The sequence below is a fragment of the Hydractinia symbiolongicarpus genome, chromosome 5, assembly GCF_029227915.1.
Source record: "Hydractinia symbiolongicarpus strain clone_291-10 chromosome 5, HSymV2.1, whole genome shotgun sequence".
Lineage (NCBI taxonomy): Eukaryota > Metazoa > Cnidaria > Hydrozoa > Anthoathecata > Hydractiniidae > Hydractinia > Hydractinia symbiolongicarpus.
The window spans coordinates 3,394,331-3,413,880 of NC_079879.1; the positions used below are offsets into that span (position 1 = coordinate 3,394,331).

Sequence of the window (19,550 nt, forward strand, 5' to 3'; positions counted from 1 at the left end):
AAGAAAACATGGCAACTTTTTTCTTTACTTCCCTTGCTCATAAAACGACTAAGTCGACTAAGAAGTTCTATGATGGACTTGTAGTGTCTGGAACAACACAGCCCGTTGATAAAAAAAAACCATAGATATTTTGCAAACGAAACTTAGGGAGAAAAAATTAAAGCTGCAGCATATGGATATCGTTGAATATGACGTTAAATCAACGAATAATATCGAATTTCTTTGACTACTTTTACCTTTTTACTTTATTTTTACTTTTCCATTTTTTTTATTTTTTATTTTTTTTTTTTTTTGGGGGGGGGGGGGGCTAAAGGGAGGGGGTAAATAATTTTTTGAGTCTCTGGAGGGGGGCTTATTAGAGGGGGGCTAAAAAGAGGAAATACGGTATTTTTAACCGCTAGCTCGCGAAATATTAAGAAAGTTAAATGTTCTATACAATTTACCGATGCAAAGAACGAAGGAAGGCGAGTTTGCCGGCGAAATGAGCATGTATATTTTCGTTTGTTTTGATTTTAATAGAAAGCAATAATCAATCATTAGCACAATTCTTAGGAGGAACAGTCAATATTTCAAATTCGTTGTCCTCTCTGCTGCGAAATAAAAAAGAAATGCTTTTGTGGACGTGGAGGAAACTTTACATCAACTATTTTAAAAATTTTGCTGATACAGCAATATTTCGGGTCCGCAAAACTTTAACAGGACCGACTGGAGTGCAGAGAGGATGTTCTGCCCGGATAATGAACATTGGCCTGATTAAGTATGGCAGCTTGCACCGGTTAAGAACAGGGCAGAAAATACATAATCAGGGCAACATAATCAGGACAGGCCGGCTTATTACTCAAAAAATATTATTTGGCACTTATAAAAGGGACATATAATCAGGGCAGGCCAGTTTATATACGACAGTGTAATATTATTTCTGATTTATTATAGAACGAACATAATCGGGGAAGGCCGGCTTATGTATGACAGTCAAATATTATTCCAGACTTATAGAACAAATATAATCGGGGCCGACCGCTTTTATATCATTCGTCATCACTTCTGAAAGCGAATAGCCCTGGTGGCAAAGTTGTTGTTGCTCTCAAATGAAACGAAATTTCGCGGCAAATACTAAATTTTGGGATTCGCAAGTTTAATAACTTTTCACCAAACTTAATTCCCGCAAAAAGAATAATTTAGGTTCCGTGAAATTTAGTTACTTCAAAGTATATTATGCTGAAATGTATTTACTACAAGATTAGTTTTAAACTAAGAATTACGTCGAGACTTTTTTCTTCCGCCATCTCTAGTTTTTAGGGATGTTCTATCTTCCAGAGAATGTTTAATTCACAAAAGTTCGAAGAAAATGCCAATCACAGCCTGCCTGGCCAGCCATTATATCAGCGTTCATAATCCGGTCACCACTACATAACCAGTGCAAAAAAAACATAATCGGATCATGTGTACATAATCCGGCTGTCCCGGTTGTAAACAGGCCGTTTTCGCAATCTGGGCAGAACAAGGACAACCACGTTATACGCTTCTTTGTCTTGTGATTTGAATCATGTCGATATGTAGATAGTATATAGATGGTCTATTATTTCCAATAAGAAGCTTACATCACAATCTGAGACAATGGAGAGTGAGCTACTTAGACCAGTTCTAACTAAGGATCTTTTCTAATGTTCTATCCCTCCACTTACAAAATTAGTTTGAAAATTAGTGTTAGCATTTAAAGAAATTTCTAAATTTAAGTTTAACTGATCTATATAATAGACTGTGTGTGTGTGTCTGTGTCTGTAACAGGCAAAGTAGATATCTTCATTTTACTTGGATGCCGCCAAAAAAGTCATGTCTCAAATGACCTCTGTTAAACGCTGCAATGTCACTAATTTAATGTCAATGACTTATATTAAATTAATGAAGCCATTACAATGCACTTAAAACTTTAAGGCTAAATAACTTGGAAACGAGGTGGTGACCTCAGTCATTTTTTACTGCATGGGTTACTAGGCAGGGACTACACCTGGGACCAAATTGGGTAAGTTTTCCAAACAAGTACTCAAATCCGTTTCGGAATGGACGAGTTTATGACATCATCAAAAAACCTTTAAACCACAATATCTCTGTAACTGTTTGTCACAGATACATAATCCTATACATTTTTTGATCAAAGTTTCAAGATCTCAAGAGAAAACAACATGTATGCAAATTTCTAAAAAAAATTTTTTGTGTTTCAGCAAATTTTTGTTTACCTCAACAAAATTTTGAAACCCTTATATCTCCGAAAACATATGGTCAATAAACACATGCAGGGTTCTAATTAGAAAAGTAAAGTCGGTTTGAAAAAATTTCGGCACTCTGTAGCGAAGTAAACAACAAAAGTGGCCTAGGAACACTGTAGATCAATTACCATTGGCTTGTTCATTAGTAGCTACTTTTTTCGACGAAAATTTGTATTTTTTTGTGACCTGTGAGCTTTAGTGCTAGAGCACTAATTTTGTTTAGGAAATCTATGGGGAAATATAAGTCAGAGTACACAGAATTTATGTCAACATGACTGGGTCTATCAACAAGAACTGTGTGAGCCAAACATACCTTTCTATGGTTAGAGTGGTAACAATATACGTGGTAACAGTATCCTAAAGGACCTGTATACACATAATTTTGACTTGAAACTTAATGGAAAACATACTGCAAACAGTGCCACAGAAAACTTTTTTTGCATACAGTAGAGTACTAAAATTATGTTTAATACAATTTTATTCATAAATATAGTTAATGAAGTCACCCAACTCTGTTTACTTTTTTGTGGCCAGGTTAACAGAATTGAAAGCACTGTTGTGCATTCTCAGGAATAATTCAGGCAAATTCAGCAGAAAATCATGAATTACATTCAAAAAGTTGCCTGCACTTGCTTGTCACCACCCTTGTGGTTTGGGTCAAATTTTAAAAAAGAAAATACCTGCAAAATATTCTTCAAAAATAAATTACAGTATATATTTCAGAGTAAAACCATAAACAACAAATGGCTAAATTCAAAGTAGAAGTTATGTGTGATAAACACGTGTACACCTACAAACATGCAAAATAATTTAAGTGTGCGCTTGCATGCCCAAAAAATTTTGGTCCATTTATAGTCCTGGACATGCATATTTAAAATCATTATTTTTTTAACATGATTAGATTATAACCTGCAGTAACAAGAAACTGTTCATGATGTTGGTTTTTTAATTATTTTGGATAATGAGTTATGATGAGCACAGTGCAGAAGCATTTGGAAGCCCATCTCATCTCAATGATTTAAGTGATGGAAAAAAGGTAGAAAGAGAATTTAGTCACCCTGTGTACAAGAAAATATCAGCTGCAAATGGGCGGATCAATCGAATGACTTTGAAAAACTTAGAAGACGCCTTATCCTACCTAAATTTGTCAACAAGGTAAAAATATTTGTTCATATTAGTAAAATGTGTCAGGGAAATATAGTGAAATGTGGAAGTCAGGAGTATATGGAGAAGGGGGAAGCCAGAGGAATAAGTCATTCATAGTTAATCTTTTTTCATCGTCAATCGCTGGATTTACATTTTAAAACTGAAAATGCTTGTAAAAAAGCACTTCAGTTGATTATTTGAAAAAAAAATCCATGTATACTTTTATATTCTAAGAGTGGATCTAGGATTTTTTTTGACTGGTGGTACAACTGGGGGTTTGGGGGGCGTTGTAAGCCCCCAACGCCCTTAAACAGCTAAAAAAGCTTAGAATCATCTCTCAGACTCATCTTTGATAAGTAGGTGTAAGGTGGGTTTTTTAGTTTTTTAGCTGACAAAGATTATATTTTTGCATGTTTTTTGTACAACTTCAGTAATTAAAATGTTATCTTTGAAAATTTTGGTGTCATGCCTTATTACTTTTACGGAACAGCAGATAATAATATACAAGATTTATTCCTTTTTTTAATACTTTTAATCGTCGTTCAGGATATCTAACATTTTAAATTTTTTTGAATATTTTTTTGCCAGCATATCGATTACGTCATCTAAATTTCTTTTCATCTCGTTGTGGATATTTAGCAATACTAAGCCATTAAATCGATCTTAAAGAAAAGTTTCAAAATTATAATTAAATGTACTTAATATGGTGTTTCACAATTAAAACAGATAACTCAATAAATTAATTAGTAAAATACACAATAAGATTAAAAATGTCACATTCTCCTTAATACGCAACATTTTATTATAAAAACATACATGTGTCTTGAATATGTCTTTACTTGTCGTAGCGTTGGTATAGATCTCTTACAGGAACATGTCGTTACTGACACTACAGCAAGAATATGTAAAATCTTGAAGATATTTGGGTCATTATCATCATCATCATTCTCGGTTTACCGTCCGTTTTCCATGCTAGCATGGGTTGGACGGGGTATATTGATGACCCTCTTCCAATCTGATCTGGATTGTGTTAGATCTAAACTCAACTTTCTCTGTATCAAGTCTGTCCTTATAACCTCCTGCCAAGTCTTTCTCTAAGTAACTTATCAATCACTCTTTCAATAACTTTCATTACTTGATCAACCAACTTCAAACTGCCACTCACTCCGAATAGCACCATCCTTTATAATCTGATTAGCAAGACTTGTAATAAGCTCAACTCCAATATATCCAGATGCTTTTACCATCTCTGCAACAATACCTAATACTCCTGCAGCCTTGCCAATCTTCAATTTCCTAATAGTTGCTACTACCCATTCTGTATTGATCAGCATAGCTGGCCCTTCTACAACATCATCATCAGACAAATTATCCTCAACCCAATCAAACTCAGTGTTAAGCAACCTCTGATAATAATTCTTCCAAGCTACCCTTTTCTCCTCCTCTGTGCTAGCCAAAACACCTTCATCATTACGTATACACTTCTCACCTACAACATCTTGATTAGTCTTTTTCATTTGCTTTGGTATCTTGAATAGCGCATTGCACTGGTCTTCTCTTCTTAACACATTTGCAAATCTGTTTCTCTCTGCTTCTGATTTTGCCTTATACACTGCTGTACGAGCATGATGTTTAGCTTCTAAATAAATATTTTTACTACCACCTGACTTCCACTCTTTCCAAAGTTTCCTCTTTTCCTTTATACACTGGTCAACGTCATTATTCCACCACCAGGTGTGTCTATGTCTAGCTGGTCCTTTCGTCCACCCACAGGTGTCATCAGAAGCTTCTAGATGGCAATTCTTCAAAGTAGCCCAAGTACTTTCAACATTGTCACTATCACACTGACCATTGTGGGCTAACTGCTGAACTTTTGCACTAAATTGTCTTGCTACAATCTCTTCCTTCAGCTTCCAGACTTTACGACGGGGCCTGTACTTTCCCTTGGCTTCTTTAACACTCTTCAAGATTATATCAACATAAAAATATGTGCAGCTAATGCATTATTAATTATTTCTAAGAAATAAAGCTGAATGTTTACTTTCAATGTATAGAACTTTCTCTTTTAAAAACACAAGCAAAAAATTACTTCTTACTTCTTAAACCTCTGCCATTTAAATTCATTGATTTGGCTCAAATAACCCAGATGGCATTTTTTTCACCTCACCCATTCTTGACCACATAATGGTGATACATTAGCGCATATTGTTTAAGATTGTTTACTATGTTTACTACTGTTATATTTTAGATTAGTTTTTAATTGTGTTGTATGACTGGGGGTTTTATCTATCTCAGTAAATAAATTGAAGTTAACAGTGGTAGCAGAGGATGAGTCACAATTACAAGATACCCCCAGTCTTTAATGACAAGAAGCCATATAATCGCTATGTTAATGAATTGAAAGCATGGACATTATTAACAGATTTAGAGAAGCAGAAGCAAGGCATCGCAGTGGCCTTATCTTTACCAGAAGAAGATTCAACACAAGTAAGAGATAAAGTGTTCAGTGAGATTAGTATTGCTGATTTGAATAAAGAAGATGGAATAGACACTTTGATAGCGTTTATGGACAACTTGTTTAAGAAAGATGAATTAACTGATATGTATGAACATTACACAAACTTTGATCGTTATAAAAGAAAAAGTGATGAAACTATGGAGTCGTATATAATAGAATTTGAAAAGTTGTACAATAAAACAAAGAAATTTGATATGGCATTACCAGAAAGTGTTTTAGCATTCAAATTACTTGATGGAGCTTGTTTAAAACATTCGGACAGACAGCTTGTACTTACTGGTGTAAACTATGAAGAAGTAAATACTATGTTTAAACAAATGAAAAGTGCATTAAAAAAGTTTTTCGGAGAACAATCATTACCTACTAATAGCAATGAAAGCATAAAAGTTGAACCATCTATTACGAAAACTGAACCTGTATTTATTACTGGAACTCATGGAAATTCAGTTAGACCTCGAAATGAACGTTTCAGATATGGTAACAGAAATAATTATGAACGAAACAATCAACGACCATTACGTAAAAGAAATAATCCACTTGATGAAAAGGGTGAACCACTTAGATGTCACATTTGTCAGTCAGTTATGCACTTTGCACGGTTTTGTCCTCATGGGAATAAAACCTTTGACAAGCCAGTGTTCCAAGCAAGCGATGAAAAAGATATGGTGGAAAAAGCAGTTCTTTTTACGGGCGCAGTAATTGAAGATAAAAGTGTTTTATTGTCAGAAGCTCTTAACTGTGCTGTACTAGATAGTGCTTGTTCAGCAACTGTTACTGGAGAAGATTGGCTTAAGTGTTATTTGGATTCACTAACAACAGAGCAAAAGTGTAAAATACAACGATCTCCCAGTGACACTGTTTTTCGATTCGGTGGTGGGGAAAGATTAAAATCCAATGGCAAAGTTAAAATACCATGTAATATGGCTGGGAAGGAATGTGAAATTGTGACAGACATAGTTGAATGTGATATACCTCTTCTTCTTAGTAAAACGGCTATGAAGAAAGCGGACATGAAATTAGATCTGGTAAACGACACTGCTGAAATATTTGGTACATTAGTTGATTTGCAGAATACAACATCAGGCCATTATTGCGTACCCTTGAAAGAGGATGAAGTCTGTTTATCCAACTCAATATTGATAAATGAGTCGTTTAAAGAAAAAGAAAAGAAAGTTGTAAAATTGCACAAGCAATTTGGACATCCCACTTCAAAACGGTTAGCAAGTTTGTTGGTTGATGCAAAACTATATGATGAAGACTGTAAGAGAATCCTGGATCAAATTGAACAGGACTGTGAAACATGCAAGAAGTTTAAACGGACACCACCTAGACCAGTGGTCTCACTGCCATTAGCTACTGATTTCAATCAGTGTGTTGTAATGGATCTTAAAGAATGGGTAAAAAGTAAAATATGGTTATTTTACCTCATTGATGCAGCTACTCGATTCACTTTAGCTACAGTAATTCGAAGCAAATTACCTTCTGTTATTATTGACAAAACCATGCAGTTGTGGATTGGCAATGGATTTGGTGTTCCTGGACGCTTATTAGCAGACAATGGAGGAGAATTTGCTAATGAAGAGTACCGGGATATGTGTGATAACCTAAATATTGAAGTTTTAAACACAGCAGCTTGTAGTCCATGGCAAAATGGATTGTGTGAAAGGAACCATGCAATTGTAGATGATTGTTTGAGAAAGATTCTTGATGAAAACCCAAAATTATCGTTGGAAGTTGGTTTGGTCTGGGCACTTAATGCCAAGAATTCCTTGCATATGAATTCTGGTTATAGTTCCTATCAATTAGTTTTCGGACGGAATCCGAATTTGCCATCAGTGTTAAATGCAAATCCACCAGCTTTAGAGGGTGTAACCGTATCACATGTGTTTGCGAAGCATATTAATGCCCTTCATAATGCACGTAAAGCATTTATTGAAGCTGAAGCTTCAGAAAGAGTTAGAAGAGCTTTGCGTCATCAGATTCGAAGTACTAACACACAGTATTACACTGGAGAGAAAGTCTACTATAAACGTGATGATTCACCAAAGTGGAGGGGTCCTGCTAAAGTTATTGGTCAAGACGGAAAGGTTGTTTTTGTTCGGCAAGGCAGTGTGTATGTCAGAGTCCCACCTTGTCGATTAGTTAAAGTGGGTCAAGAATTTTCTGGCTCTAATCAGAACAAACTTGACAATACAGATCTTAAAGAGAACAAAGATGTAGGTGATCATCAATCAGAAGTAGTGATTGATTTAGAGGTTGAAGAGTCAAATGCTACACCTGTGCAACAAGAACAACGTAACAGAAGTGAACATGAGGAAAATGTTTCAGATGTACCAGAAGCAGAAATGAATTTGGAAGGAGAACAACAGGTGTCTGTTCGAAAAGAGCATGATTTTCCCAAAGTTAACGACCATGTTGAAGTGAAAATGAAAGATGTACCAGAATGGTTTTCAGCAAAAGTGATAAGTAGAGGTGGAAAAGCTACAGGGAAGTACAGTAGTTGGTACAACATAAGGAAAGAAGGTACAAATGATGAAATGTGCCTAGATTTTAAGGATGTTGAAGATTGGAAAAAAGTTGAAAGTGTCAATGTAGTTATTCTTCCAGAACACGTACATGATACTGTAGAGGCAGTTAAAGCAAAACAGAAGGAATTAGACAACTGGAAATTGTTTGATGTTGTTCGACAGGTTCCGGATGATAAACAAAGTAAGATATCAACAAGATGGATTATCACTGAAAAAGAAGTGGATTCCTCTAAAGTTGTTAAGGCACGTCTTGTTGTTAGAGGATTTGAGGAAGAGCACAAACTGCAACGTGACTCACCAACCGCAGCTAAAGACACTCTTCGTATGTTTTTTGGAATAGCAGCCTGCAAGAATTGGAATTGTGTGGCATTAGATGTAAAGTCTGCATTTCTGCAAGGTCACACTATTGATCGTGATGTTTATGTTACACCACCCAAAGAAGCAAATGTTCCAGATGGATTCACATGGAAGCTTGTTAAAGTCGTTTATGGCTTAAACGATGCTCCAAGAAATTGGTATTTCAGTGTACGTCAGACCTTATTAAAGCTGAAGGCAGAGCAGTCCACAGTAGATAAAGCACTTTTCTACTGGAAAGATACAGATAACAATCTGTGTGGCATCTTTATAATGCATGTAGATGATTTTGTACTTGCAGGAAATAAAATTTTTGAAGCATCTATTATGTCACAGTTGATTAAGACCTATAAGGTTGGTAAGATAGAAGAGACCAACTTTAAATACATTGGGATAAACATTTCTCAAGATGGTGGAAATATAACTATGGATCAAAAGCAGTATGTTGAATGCATTCAGGAAATACAGATTTCAAACAAACGATCCACTAGAAAGCGTGATGAACTCAATGATGACGAATTACATGAACTTAGATCTGCAATAGGACAATTGAACTGGATAGCTACTCAAACTCGCCCAGATTTGGCTTTCGATGTGCTGGAATTAAGTGTTTCCATTAAAAACGCAAGAGTAGAGCATCTTTTGGTGGCTAACAAGGTTATAAAGAAAATGAAAGCCACTAACAATGTGTGCTTAATCTTTCCAAATATGCCAAAGTATGAATTGTGGAAGTTGGTAGTCTTTTCAGATGCGTCATATGCAAACTTACCAGATGGCGTCTCCAGTGCTGGCGGTAGTATAGTGATTGTCGTTGCGGAGGATGGGAAATGTTTCCCAATTTCTTGGTGTTCAAAGAAGATCAAGAGGGTTGTTAAGAGTACCATTGCTGCTGAAGCCTTATCCTTAGTTAATGGTATTGATAATGCATACTACATAGGCTGTTTAATGTCACAGATTTTGTTTTCACAGAGAACAAATGAGAATTGTATTCCCATAACAGCTTATATTGATAATAAATCTTTGTATGAAAATATTCATGCTACTACTCTGGTGTCAGAAAAACGTCTTAGAATCGATATAGCAGCTATTCAACAAATGGTCAATGAAGGAAAAGTTTCTGTTCGATGGGTACCTGCATCATTACAATTGTCAGATGGAATGACCAAGCGAGGAGCATCCTTGCAGCGGTTGATGAATGTTTTAACGAATGGGAAGATTACGTTTGATTGATTACATTATGAGCAAGTTGTTGTAGCCCCTAGGAAGACGATATGTCAGGGACAATAATTCTTGTTGTTGAACGAATCAAAAAAGAAAACAAACAAAACTACATTCTTTTATTTTTTAACATTTCATTTTGTTCAGAAGACAGTTATTGCAGAATGCTATCTCTCTTAAAAGATGGGAGAATGTTTAAGATTGTTTACTATGTTTACTACTGTTATATTTTAGATTAGTTTTTAATTGTGTTGTATGACTGGGGTTTTTATCTATCTCAGTAAATAAATTGAAGTTAACACATATATTCTGTATTTGTTCTTGGTGTAATCAACCCATTATTAAAATTTCCATGGAGGTCATCTATATCATACGGTTTTAATATATTTCCCAATAACTGTTGCAAGAGCAAGCATATCCATTAAAGAGCAGAATCTTGTATTATTAGGATTATAAATGGCTTACTTGATGACACATGACTTCCTATCTAAGTTTTTATTTCCTGTACATTCATCAGCAACATTATAAGAAAATATTGATGCAAAAAGTCCTCTGCAAAAACAAATGTTTAAATAAAAGTCTATATATATTATTGATTAGAGGCATTTATTGAAGATAAAAGATAAAAGCAAAACACAATGTTTATAAAAATTATGCTGAGAATTTTACTTGCTGGTATTTGAACTTATCAAGTGAGTAGGTAGACAGCTAGTAACATTTCTGTATTTAAAACTTATATTAAGAAATACACAAGCAAGCAAATAAAATTTCTCCCCTTAAACATTTATAAACAGACTTTGTAGGAAATTTTTCCAAGTGAGCACTCAGTAGTGTCTGTGAGATTCAGTCCAACTTTTTCTTCCCAACTCTTGCATCCAAATCTGATACTTCTCCAATTAATGTTGAAATATAATGCTTTACATCTCGCTCCAAATCTTCAATTAACTTCAGTTGTTAAAATCTGATATCGACTCCGTCACTTCAACACTCTTCAAGGCATAAATCAAATAAAAAAAACACCGGCTTGTTTCACAGAAATTGTAAAAGAGAGAGTTTGCAGATCACTCACCTGAATGTATGTCCTGGATCGTCATGCCGTATAATTTTCACTTTACATCAGTTGGCTACACCAGGAAGGACCCAGAAATCAGTTTTACACGCAAGGGACGCTGGCGGCTGTTATTCTAGTTCATTTTAATAATGGATGTAAAAATCAGAAAGCAAAAGCCTCAGAGAGATTTTTGCTGGTGAATTTACACCAGCACGCCATAGCTTATATCAAGGAGAAAACACTCAGGTTTAAACAGGAGTAAATGTCCTGGCATGACGCCCTTCACACACCAAAACCTGCATGAAGATTGATCAGGACTGCTAGCTTTAATAATTTTAAAAACGTGAGCAACGTTAAAAAAACTTACCTTATTACACAAATATAACGCGGTAACCAAATAACGCAAAGCAAATTAATGTGATCACAAATTAGCGCGAATCGCGCATATAGATGCAAAAATGTGTGGCTATTAATGTGAATCAACAAAATTTGAATATTCAAAAAGTATTTAATTAACACAAATTTTTACTGTCAGCAAATAAAGAAAATGTTGATGACTCGAAAAATATTTTAGAGGAACTAGGGATTAAAGAAAATGAAGATAATGACAATGGAATTTTGAACAGAAGCAGCTGATAATAAAGAACATTCAAATGTTATAAATAATACTTTTAGTTTCTCTTGTACCTATCCTTGTATCCTAATTCTTCATAAAAAATCAATATATATATTTGCTTTGGTGGCTTTAAAAATCTATATAAACGCTAGGACATTAATAATGGATGAGAAATTCCCACAACCACAAAATTAAAAAATTAAAATAAAAAATTTAATTCGCGTTAATAAATTATATTATATTATATTATTATTATATTTATATATATCCATTATATTCATATAGTAGGGTAATTATCAAAATTCCTTTCGCTCTGTGCACTGCACAAAGGTTGCTTGGGAACAAACATAGTATAAGTTCCAGTTATATTCGCAGTCGCGAATTTCAACCCATGTGATAATGTTGTAAGTGGAGTCTTTAATTAAACTTTGTAACTACTTGTGGAACAAAAATGTGTAAATTAAATTACATAAAGTTGAATGGCGGCTTATGATGACAAAGGTGATAAAAATCATTTAGTATTCCGTTATTGTCAAAATATTTTTAATATTTCAGTATTAGATTTTTCTCCAAAAGACAACTATACCAGAGCTTAAAATAATGTTTTCAAAGCTAACGTTCATAAAATCATTATTTTTTAAATCCTAGCAATCATACTTTCCAAACAAACGTGGTGAGAGATGTTGTGCATGTCAATAGCAATTATAGTGTGGTAGGAGGTGTGCGCGTGAATAAACATCGTACATATGTGAAACCATGACGCTATTACTTCAAACGAACGTTTGCGCAACTTTCATTTGCATGCTTCGGTTTTGGATGTCTTGATATCAAAACACTATCCTAAACTATTGTGTAGGAAGTATGTCAATTGCTTTCACCACTAGGCACCCTGAAAAGAACCCGGCAATTAAGATTACACTTTTCAACAGCCTTGAAAATTTTGTAATGGCCTGTTTGCCAAACCTATTGGAATCAACTATTTGTACTTTTGAGGTGTACAAAGGACCTATTTTATGCCTGGTTTCAGTAAGATATTTTTTAAATAAATTACTTTGGTTATGGTGGCAGTTTCATTATAGTCAGGTAAAGAATTTTATATAGAATATTGAACCTGAAGAGGGGACAAATTTCCAGTGTCTTTGTGACTAAGCATAAAGTTTGTTTGGCATATGATTGAGTGCTAAAATTTTGGGACTTTTCCAAACTTTTCAGGGTAGGAGTAATTTTTTGTGAATTTTGAAAAGCACGAGTTTTGTAAGATATTGTATCTGTTATATAAATATTTATTGCATGTATGTTGGTCGCCAGGTGGTTGCCAAAGGGTTTGCTTATTACATACATGAATAAATTACAGACCAAATTTGAAGGAAATATAAATACAGCGGTATGACGTCATTATACTATTTTCCTTACCTAAAACATTTTTTTATATGCAAAATTTATTATGTTATTATGTACCAAGTTTAATGACGTATAGTGTCATTATTTCTTCAAAAACACTTTTATCTTTATTGTTAAAAGAAACTTTGCAGATACGACGTCATTTTTTATGTAGTCATACACAGTCTACAAGTCTACCAAGAATCAATGTCTTTTGGGATTTAAGACCTTTAATATGATCAAGAGTAAAAAGTTTTAAGACCCTGAAAAATCATGAAAAAAAAATCATTAAAATTACTCAGTCAATGAGCCTTAGTGACCCTAATTTTGTTTCAATAAATTGACTGAACACCCAGTTAAGGCAATACCCAATGAAGGTAAACAAAGCACTATGCACCTATATTGAATCTAAGAAGTGTTTACATAATTTAGCTCACTTCAGCTACAACCCAATGGGAACAGCAATAAGCATCGTCTAAATTAAACGTATAGGGCATATCATAATAAACACTAATTTTGTTTTTGTTTGATACTATTGGATTATTTTATACTTTGATACTATTATATCAATAATTATATCAATTATCATCATCATCATCATCATTCTCGGCTTAACATCCGTTTTCCATGCTAGCATGGGTTGGACGGGGTATATTAATGACCCTCTTCCAATCTGATCTAGACTGTGTTAGATCTAAACTCAACTTTCGCTGTATTAAGTCTGTCCTTATAACCTCCTGCCAAGTCTTTCTCGGTCTGCCTCTGGGCTTTGCCCCAGGTACTATCAAGTCTCATGACGAAAGAAATTCTAGTTTTTATTTTACCAATGTGTTATGCCATTTGCTATTACAGTATCATTTATACTTTTACAGAATTTAATTTTTCAATTTTGGAGTAAAATCACAAAAATGTTTTTTTTTTGCTTGTTACTTGTTGAAGTATAAAAGTTAGTTGTTACCGTGTGTGTTAGATGCTATTGTAAAAAATGTTTTTTTGCAGAGGATCTAAAGAAATTCTACAAAAACGTCTGAAAGCTTACGTGAGAAAAGACAACTTGAAAAGAGACAGTGTGGATGACACTGCAGCACCGCATTACGTAGACTACTATATCGTGATTGATTTCGAAGCGACATGTGAAGAGCAAAATCCGCCTGGCTATGAACATGAAATTATCGAGTTTCCTGCAGTTCTTATCAATGCTGACACATACGAAGTTGTATGTGATGTTTCTTTCTAGATTACTTGGTTTCTATATTTACTTTTGCAAATAAATATTTTGCAATTTATTTTTATCTAGGTAGCTGAATTTGCATCATATTGTAGACCAGTTGTCCATCCAACTCTTTCCGAATTCTGCAAAAAATTGACTGGGATTACACAGGTATACTCAGTACAATAACTGTTCTGTTTATGGCTTTTTAATATCACAGTGTCCAGTACACACGGAAAAATAATTTATACCATAGAAATGGGTTCTTACCTCGAAACAGCTGACGTGTATATGTTTAAACTATCTTGTTTGGCTGTTGTTGAGTTTTCATTTTGCAAATTTCTCTAATACGTGGAAAATATATTTCCACCTAGGTTAACCCAACGACCCACTTTGACAGGTTTTTCATAGAAAAACATTGGAAACCTATTTCTATAATATGGGAAACCCAGAGAAATCAGGAAGAAATCTGTAAATAAAAGTCAGGGAAATTTGCTTTCCTTCGCTGTGTTAAAAGAATAAAATTTTTACAGTTGCAAAACGAGCTGTTGCTTTTTTTTCTTTCGTCGAGCGCATAATTTTTTTTACCTCGACCTTCTGAGTGGTCTGGTTATTACACAAGTTTATTCAGAACTTGCGAGAAGAAGAGCAGTTTCACAGCCTCTTTTAAGACTGCTTCTTGATAGCAGTTTTATCAAGACAAAACAAAGAAGATCAGAGAGTTTCTATGAATAGGGAAAATTTAGTTTAATTCTATGTTTTCCTGTACGCAATCTTCACTCAGTATCTAAAACATTCTTTGTCAAACACTGCTAGTGAAAATTGATGATACTTTTACCCTGTACGATTGCTGGGTTATCCTTTTTTAGGTTCAAGTTGACAGCGCACCATTGTTTGAAACTGTTTTACGTAGATTTGAAGAATGGTTGAACCAACAAATAAAACCTAAGGAAACATTCTGTATTAGCACGGATGGGTAAGTAATTTTTTTGATTAAGAATATTAATTCTTAAATATACTACTTTTTTTCGTTTTTTTGTGCAGGGTTTGTAGCGTCTGAAAAAGTGAGGAAAAAATAAAATCCCTAGCTAAGTGAATCTGAAAAGGTCTTTTATGTAAGGTCAGGAAGAGTTATTGAATGAATTAAGTTTCCTTTAACATTTATTATGTATTTATCATAGTATTACATCATTGAAACATTTGTAAACCTTTTTTTAAGTCCAATTGCACAGGGATAGTACCCTTTTAAGGTAAATTGTCAGGAAAAGTCAATCTTGTTTATGAAATATATAACAGGATTTAATGCGTATTGAAATTTAACTGCCGGTTATTGTTAATATTCTCGTGAAGAATAATCGTTATTGTAATTTCTACAACAACTAGTGAGCTATGAATTTTGACAAATAGCAGAAGACTCAGTGAAAACAAATCCAAAAAAAAAGAAGACACCTAACCCAAAAGAGAATATGTGACTCGAGTTTTGAATTATATAATCCAGAATCCTATATCGACCCTCTTAACCACGATTGATGGTACGTAGAATTAAAGGAGGGTACCGCTCGTTTAGATCTATAGAATGTTTAGAAACAGATCGAAGCGCAGTCAAACTCTTATATCGGAACCTCATAATTGTGAGAATCTGATAGGATTGGCCTGGCCTTGTAACAACTTTTATGTAACCAAGGAGGTTTGTGGTGCTAAAAAGGAGATTTTCAAAAAGGGGAAAAATATGCAATATATATAGTATATATTTCTTATTTTTTACATAAACTTATGGATCGTTACCAGAAGCTTTTAGCTTTATTTTGGAACACTTCTCATTATAAGTAAGTTTTTTCAGTTCTCAAAACAAAATATTTGAGACAATTATCAGTCGTTACGTTGGGCGAAATAGTTGCAGTTCTAGATAGTCAAAGAAAACTATTAGTCGAGTGAAATTTAGTCACCTGTCACTAAAATTAGTCACTTTTCCCCCGTTTTTTTTTACACCGTCATGCATTAAAAATAGTCACGTGTTACATTGGTGATTATCCACAAGACGACCGCAAAGCATGTGATTGCAACATGTTGTGACGCGGTCTCCTACCTATCACAACATTTAAATAAAACATGATTACAACGTACCACTATCGAAACCAAAAAAAACTTATGCATCTTTATCGATACTTTTATTGAGCAAGAAACCATTTGTATCATGTGCTTGGTAATGCTTAAGGATTCTAGAATACTCTTTTTGTTGTGATTACGTAACTACCTTTTTTATTTTTAGACCGTGGGACATCGATCGTTTTTTAAAACAGCAATGCAAGCGCTTAAACATTCAAATTCCGCATTATTTTCATCGCTGGGTGAACGTACGAAAACATTTTTACAATTACTACAAGATAAAACAAGTCAATGTTGAACTCATGTTACAGCATCTTGGAATGGAGTTTGAAGGGCGTCCTCATTGTGGAATTGATGACTCACGCAACATAGCTCGTATTTTAATTCAACTGAAAAAAGATGGTGCAGACATGTGCATCAATGAGACGTTTAGGTAACATTGCCATGCGCCTAAATATTCTTAAACTAAGAACGTTTGTTATAACATTCGTATCTCTTAAACCTCAGCTTTGTTTTGTGAAATGCCTCATTAAATCTCATAACACTGTTCCATGTTTGACGTAATTTTGAACATCTTTTTAAGTTATGTTGTCTCCAATTGAATGGTGGCCACACCTCCTAAACAAGTAGTGACCCTCTTAAAATCTCCTAAATAACCTGAAGGTTGTACCCAATATATTTATTCCTCCTCAAGTCTGCTAAAATTGTTCATCCTTAAATAGATAATCTATTTAAGGATGAACAATTTTCTTAAAAAAAATTATTTTCACGATTTGAAAAAAACATAACCAATAGTACGTATGTTAGCAAAATCTTTATAAGTTTTTCAGTGTTTTCACCTAAAAGTTGGTTAAATCTCCTGAATTCTCCTGAAAATGTAAAAATTGTAAAGCTGTGGCCATCCTGAATGAAGAACTGACATGTAGAGCTCTTGAAGGTAGTTTTGTTATTCCTAACAGCAGATTGGAAGTCACACATGTTAATATCTGCTTCACCTAAGATGTCAGTAATTGTTTATGCTAAGTGGAATGTTTTTAAGATAGTTTAATTAATGGTTGTTTCTATGAATGACCTTTATATGTATAATGTAAATATATATTAAAAAACGTTAAAACAATTTAATTTCTGTATTTTATAGTCGTGTATGGTCTTAGTGCAGTGTAGCGGATAGGTTTTTATCTGGCTATATATGAGAATATGCGATTGTTCGCTGTGTGTAGCAAATTGAAACGGTCACCGGCTAAAAATGTCATGTTTTTCCCGCTTTCATCTTTTAATTTTTAATTTTTCATAAAGCCCTGATAAGCAAAAAAAATACTAACAAGAAGCCCTGGGGGCTCTAAGAATTTCCGCGCGCTACCAAAATATTTAATGAAAACCTGCTAATTCGTTGTGTTATTGTGCCAAACATTCGAAGGGGTTCGGTGCATGAACCTCTGAAGATAAAGCACACCACTGACATTATATCTTACAACAAACGCAAACAAATCGAAACGTGTCATTAAACTCACATTTTAAAAGAAATTGCTAACAAAAAATACAGCCTATCATTCATGGTTGAAAGTCTTGCGATTGAAACGTTTATGGTCTTAAACGGCATTAGTTGACAAAAAATCAAAATTTTGATGTGACCATCATTTTCAGCATACTTTTTTTATTAACTGTGTCAATTTTTGTCGAAAATAAAGCAGTTTTAATTTTTGGATAAATTTTGGCCTGAAATGACATTTAGGTGACAAAAAATCAAACTTTTGTAACATCATCATTTTCAGCATACTTTATTTGTTAACTGTGCCAGATATAGTCGAAAATGAAGTGGTTTTAATTTTTGGACCAATTTTGGCCTAAAATGACATTTAGGTGACAAAATCAAAATTATTATGTCACCATTATGTTCAGCATACTCTTTTTGTTAACTGTGCCAAATTTTGTCGAAAACAAATACCAATTTTGGCCTGAAACGTCAATACGAGACTTCCCAGTAGTTAAGGAGCTTGGGTACGAAGTTTACATCTGTGACTGAGCAAAGTGAAATCCCATGGTCGATTTTTTCTCAAAAAATGCTCCAAAAGAAAAAAACGACGGTTTTAAAGAATTTCCTACGCCTTCGGGCGCGGAAATTCAATAAATCGGGTAGCAATGCGATTGACAGAAACAAACTTTATTTACCGAACAACATGATTTTAAGAACAGGAATACAATGTTCATTTGTCAAATCGATTTGTTAGAATTTAGTGCCTTCACAGTCGACTCTCGAATACTCAACTTTATTGGTAAACTTCTTACACAGCGTCTGCCATTTATGCGCTATTTTACGTGAAAAACCCCTAAAAAATTAAAATATTTCTGACAGAGAGAAATAAAGACCGTTGCAGTTTCTCATATTTACGCGTTTATTTTGCTTCTTTTGAACTTCATTACTTTAGGCCGATTTCTAGATTTTGGTCCGATTGCATTATAAATTTTCCACAATCAACTGCCTTTCCAACTACTAAACAGTTATATTTCGTCTAAAGCAAACTTAATTTTTTGGTAATCTTTTAAGGTGCTTGCTCAGCAAAATGAAAAAAAATGTAGGCCATTTGTTAAATCCCTGCGAAATTCCACGGATAAATTCATACGTAAAAAGCTTCACAGACAGCATCAGAAACTATAAAATTCGTAAAATTATCAAGTTTGAAAATATAGCTGGCAAAACAATGAACCTTTTAGTTTTATAACGACAGAGAAAAATAATTTTAAAGCGTCTCTTTGTGGTACCCATCTATGACACGTTGGTTATCTGAGTTTGCGTTTAGATTAACACTATCGCCAGGGCTATTTTACCCCTATATAAAATGCAGGCAGGCTTGCTTCAAAGTACTACTACTCGGGAGAAAGTGGCGATAAGATATTTTCAGATCACAGCATGGCAACAAACAAGAATAGCTTTTTTTTACTCCATAGTCTTTATAGCATTTTCGAAAAAAATCGGCAGCCGTAATATAAGAAGTATAAAATTTCGCAATTTTTTTTTAAGAACGAATCGAGAAAAAAAAATCCAAAAGCAAGAGTTTGCTATTTTCTGATTTTTCACGGATAGATCTTTCACAAACTTTTTACTTTTATCAATGTCTTATTTTCGCAAAAATTCGTCTGGAATAAAATGAGGATGAC

At 34.1% G+C, this 19,550-nt stretch overlaps 1 protein-coding gene across 1 annotated transcript; it reads left to right on the top strand.

Moving 5' to 3' along the window:
• Positions 1 to 3,000: 3,000 nt before the first annotated feature.
• LOC130644221 (3'-5' exoribonuclease 1-like) lies at positions 3,001 to 17,516 on the top strand. The gene is made up of 5 exons (XM_057449737.1): positions 3,001 to 3,422; positions 14,078 to 14,294; positions 14,376 to 14,459; positions 15,158 to 15,264; positions 16,558 to 17,516. Exons 1-5 carry the CDS (start codon positions 3,229 to 3,231, stop codon positions 16,829 to 16,831), a joined length of 876 nt encoding a protein of 291 aa, XP_057305720.1. The 5' UTR covers positions 3,001 to 3,228; the 3' UTR covers positions 16,832 to 17,516.
• The last annotated feature ends 2,034 nt before the right edge of the window (positions 17,517 to 19,550 follow it).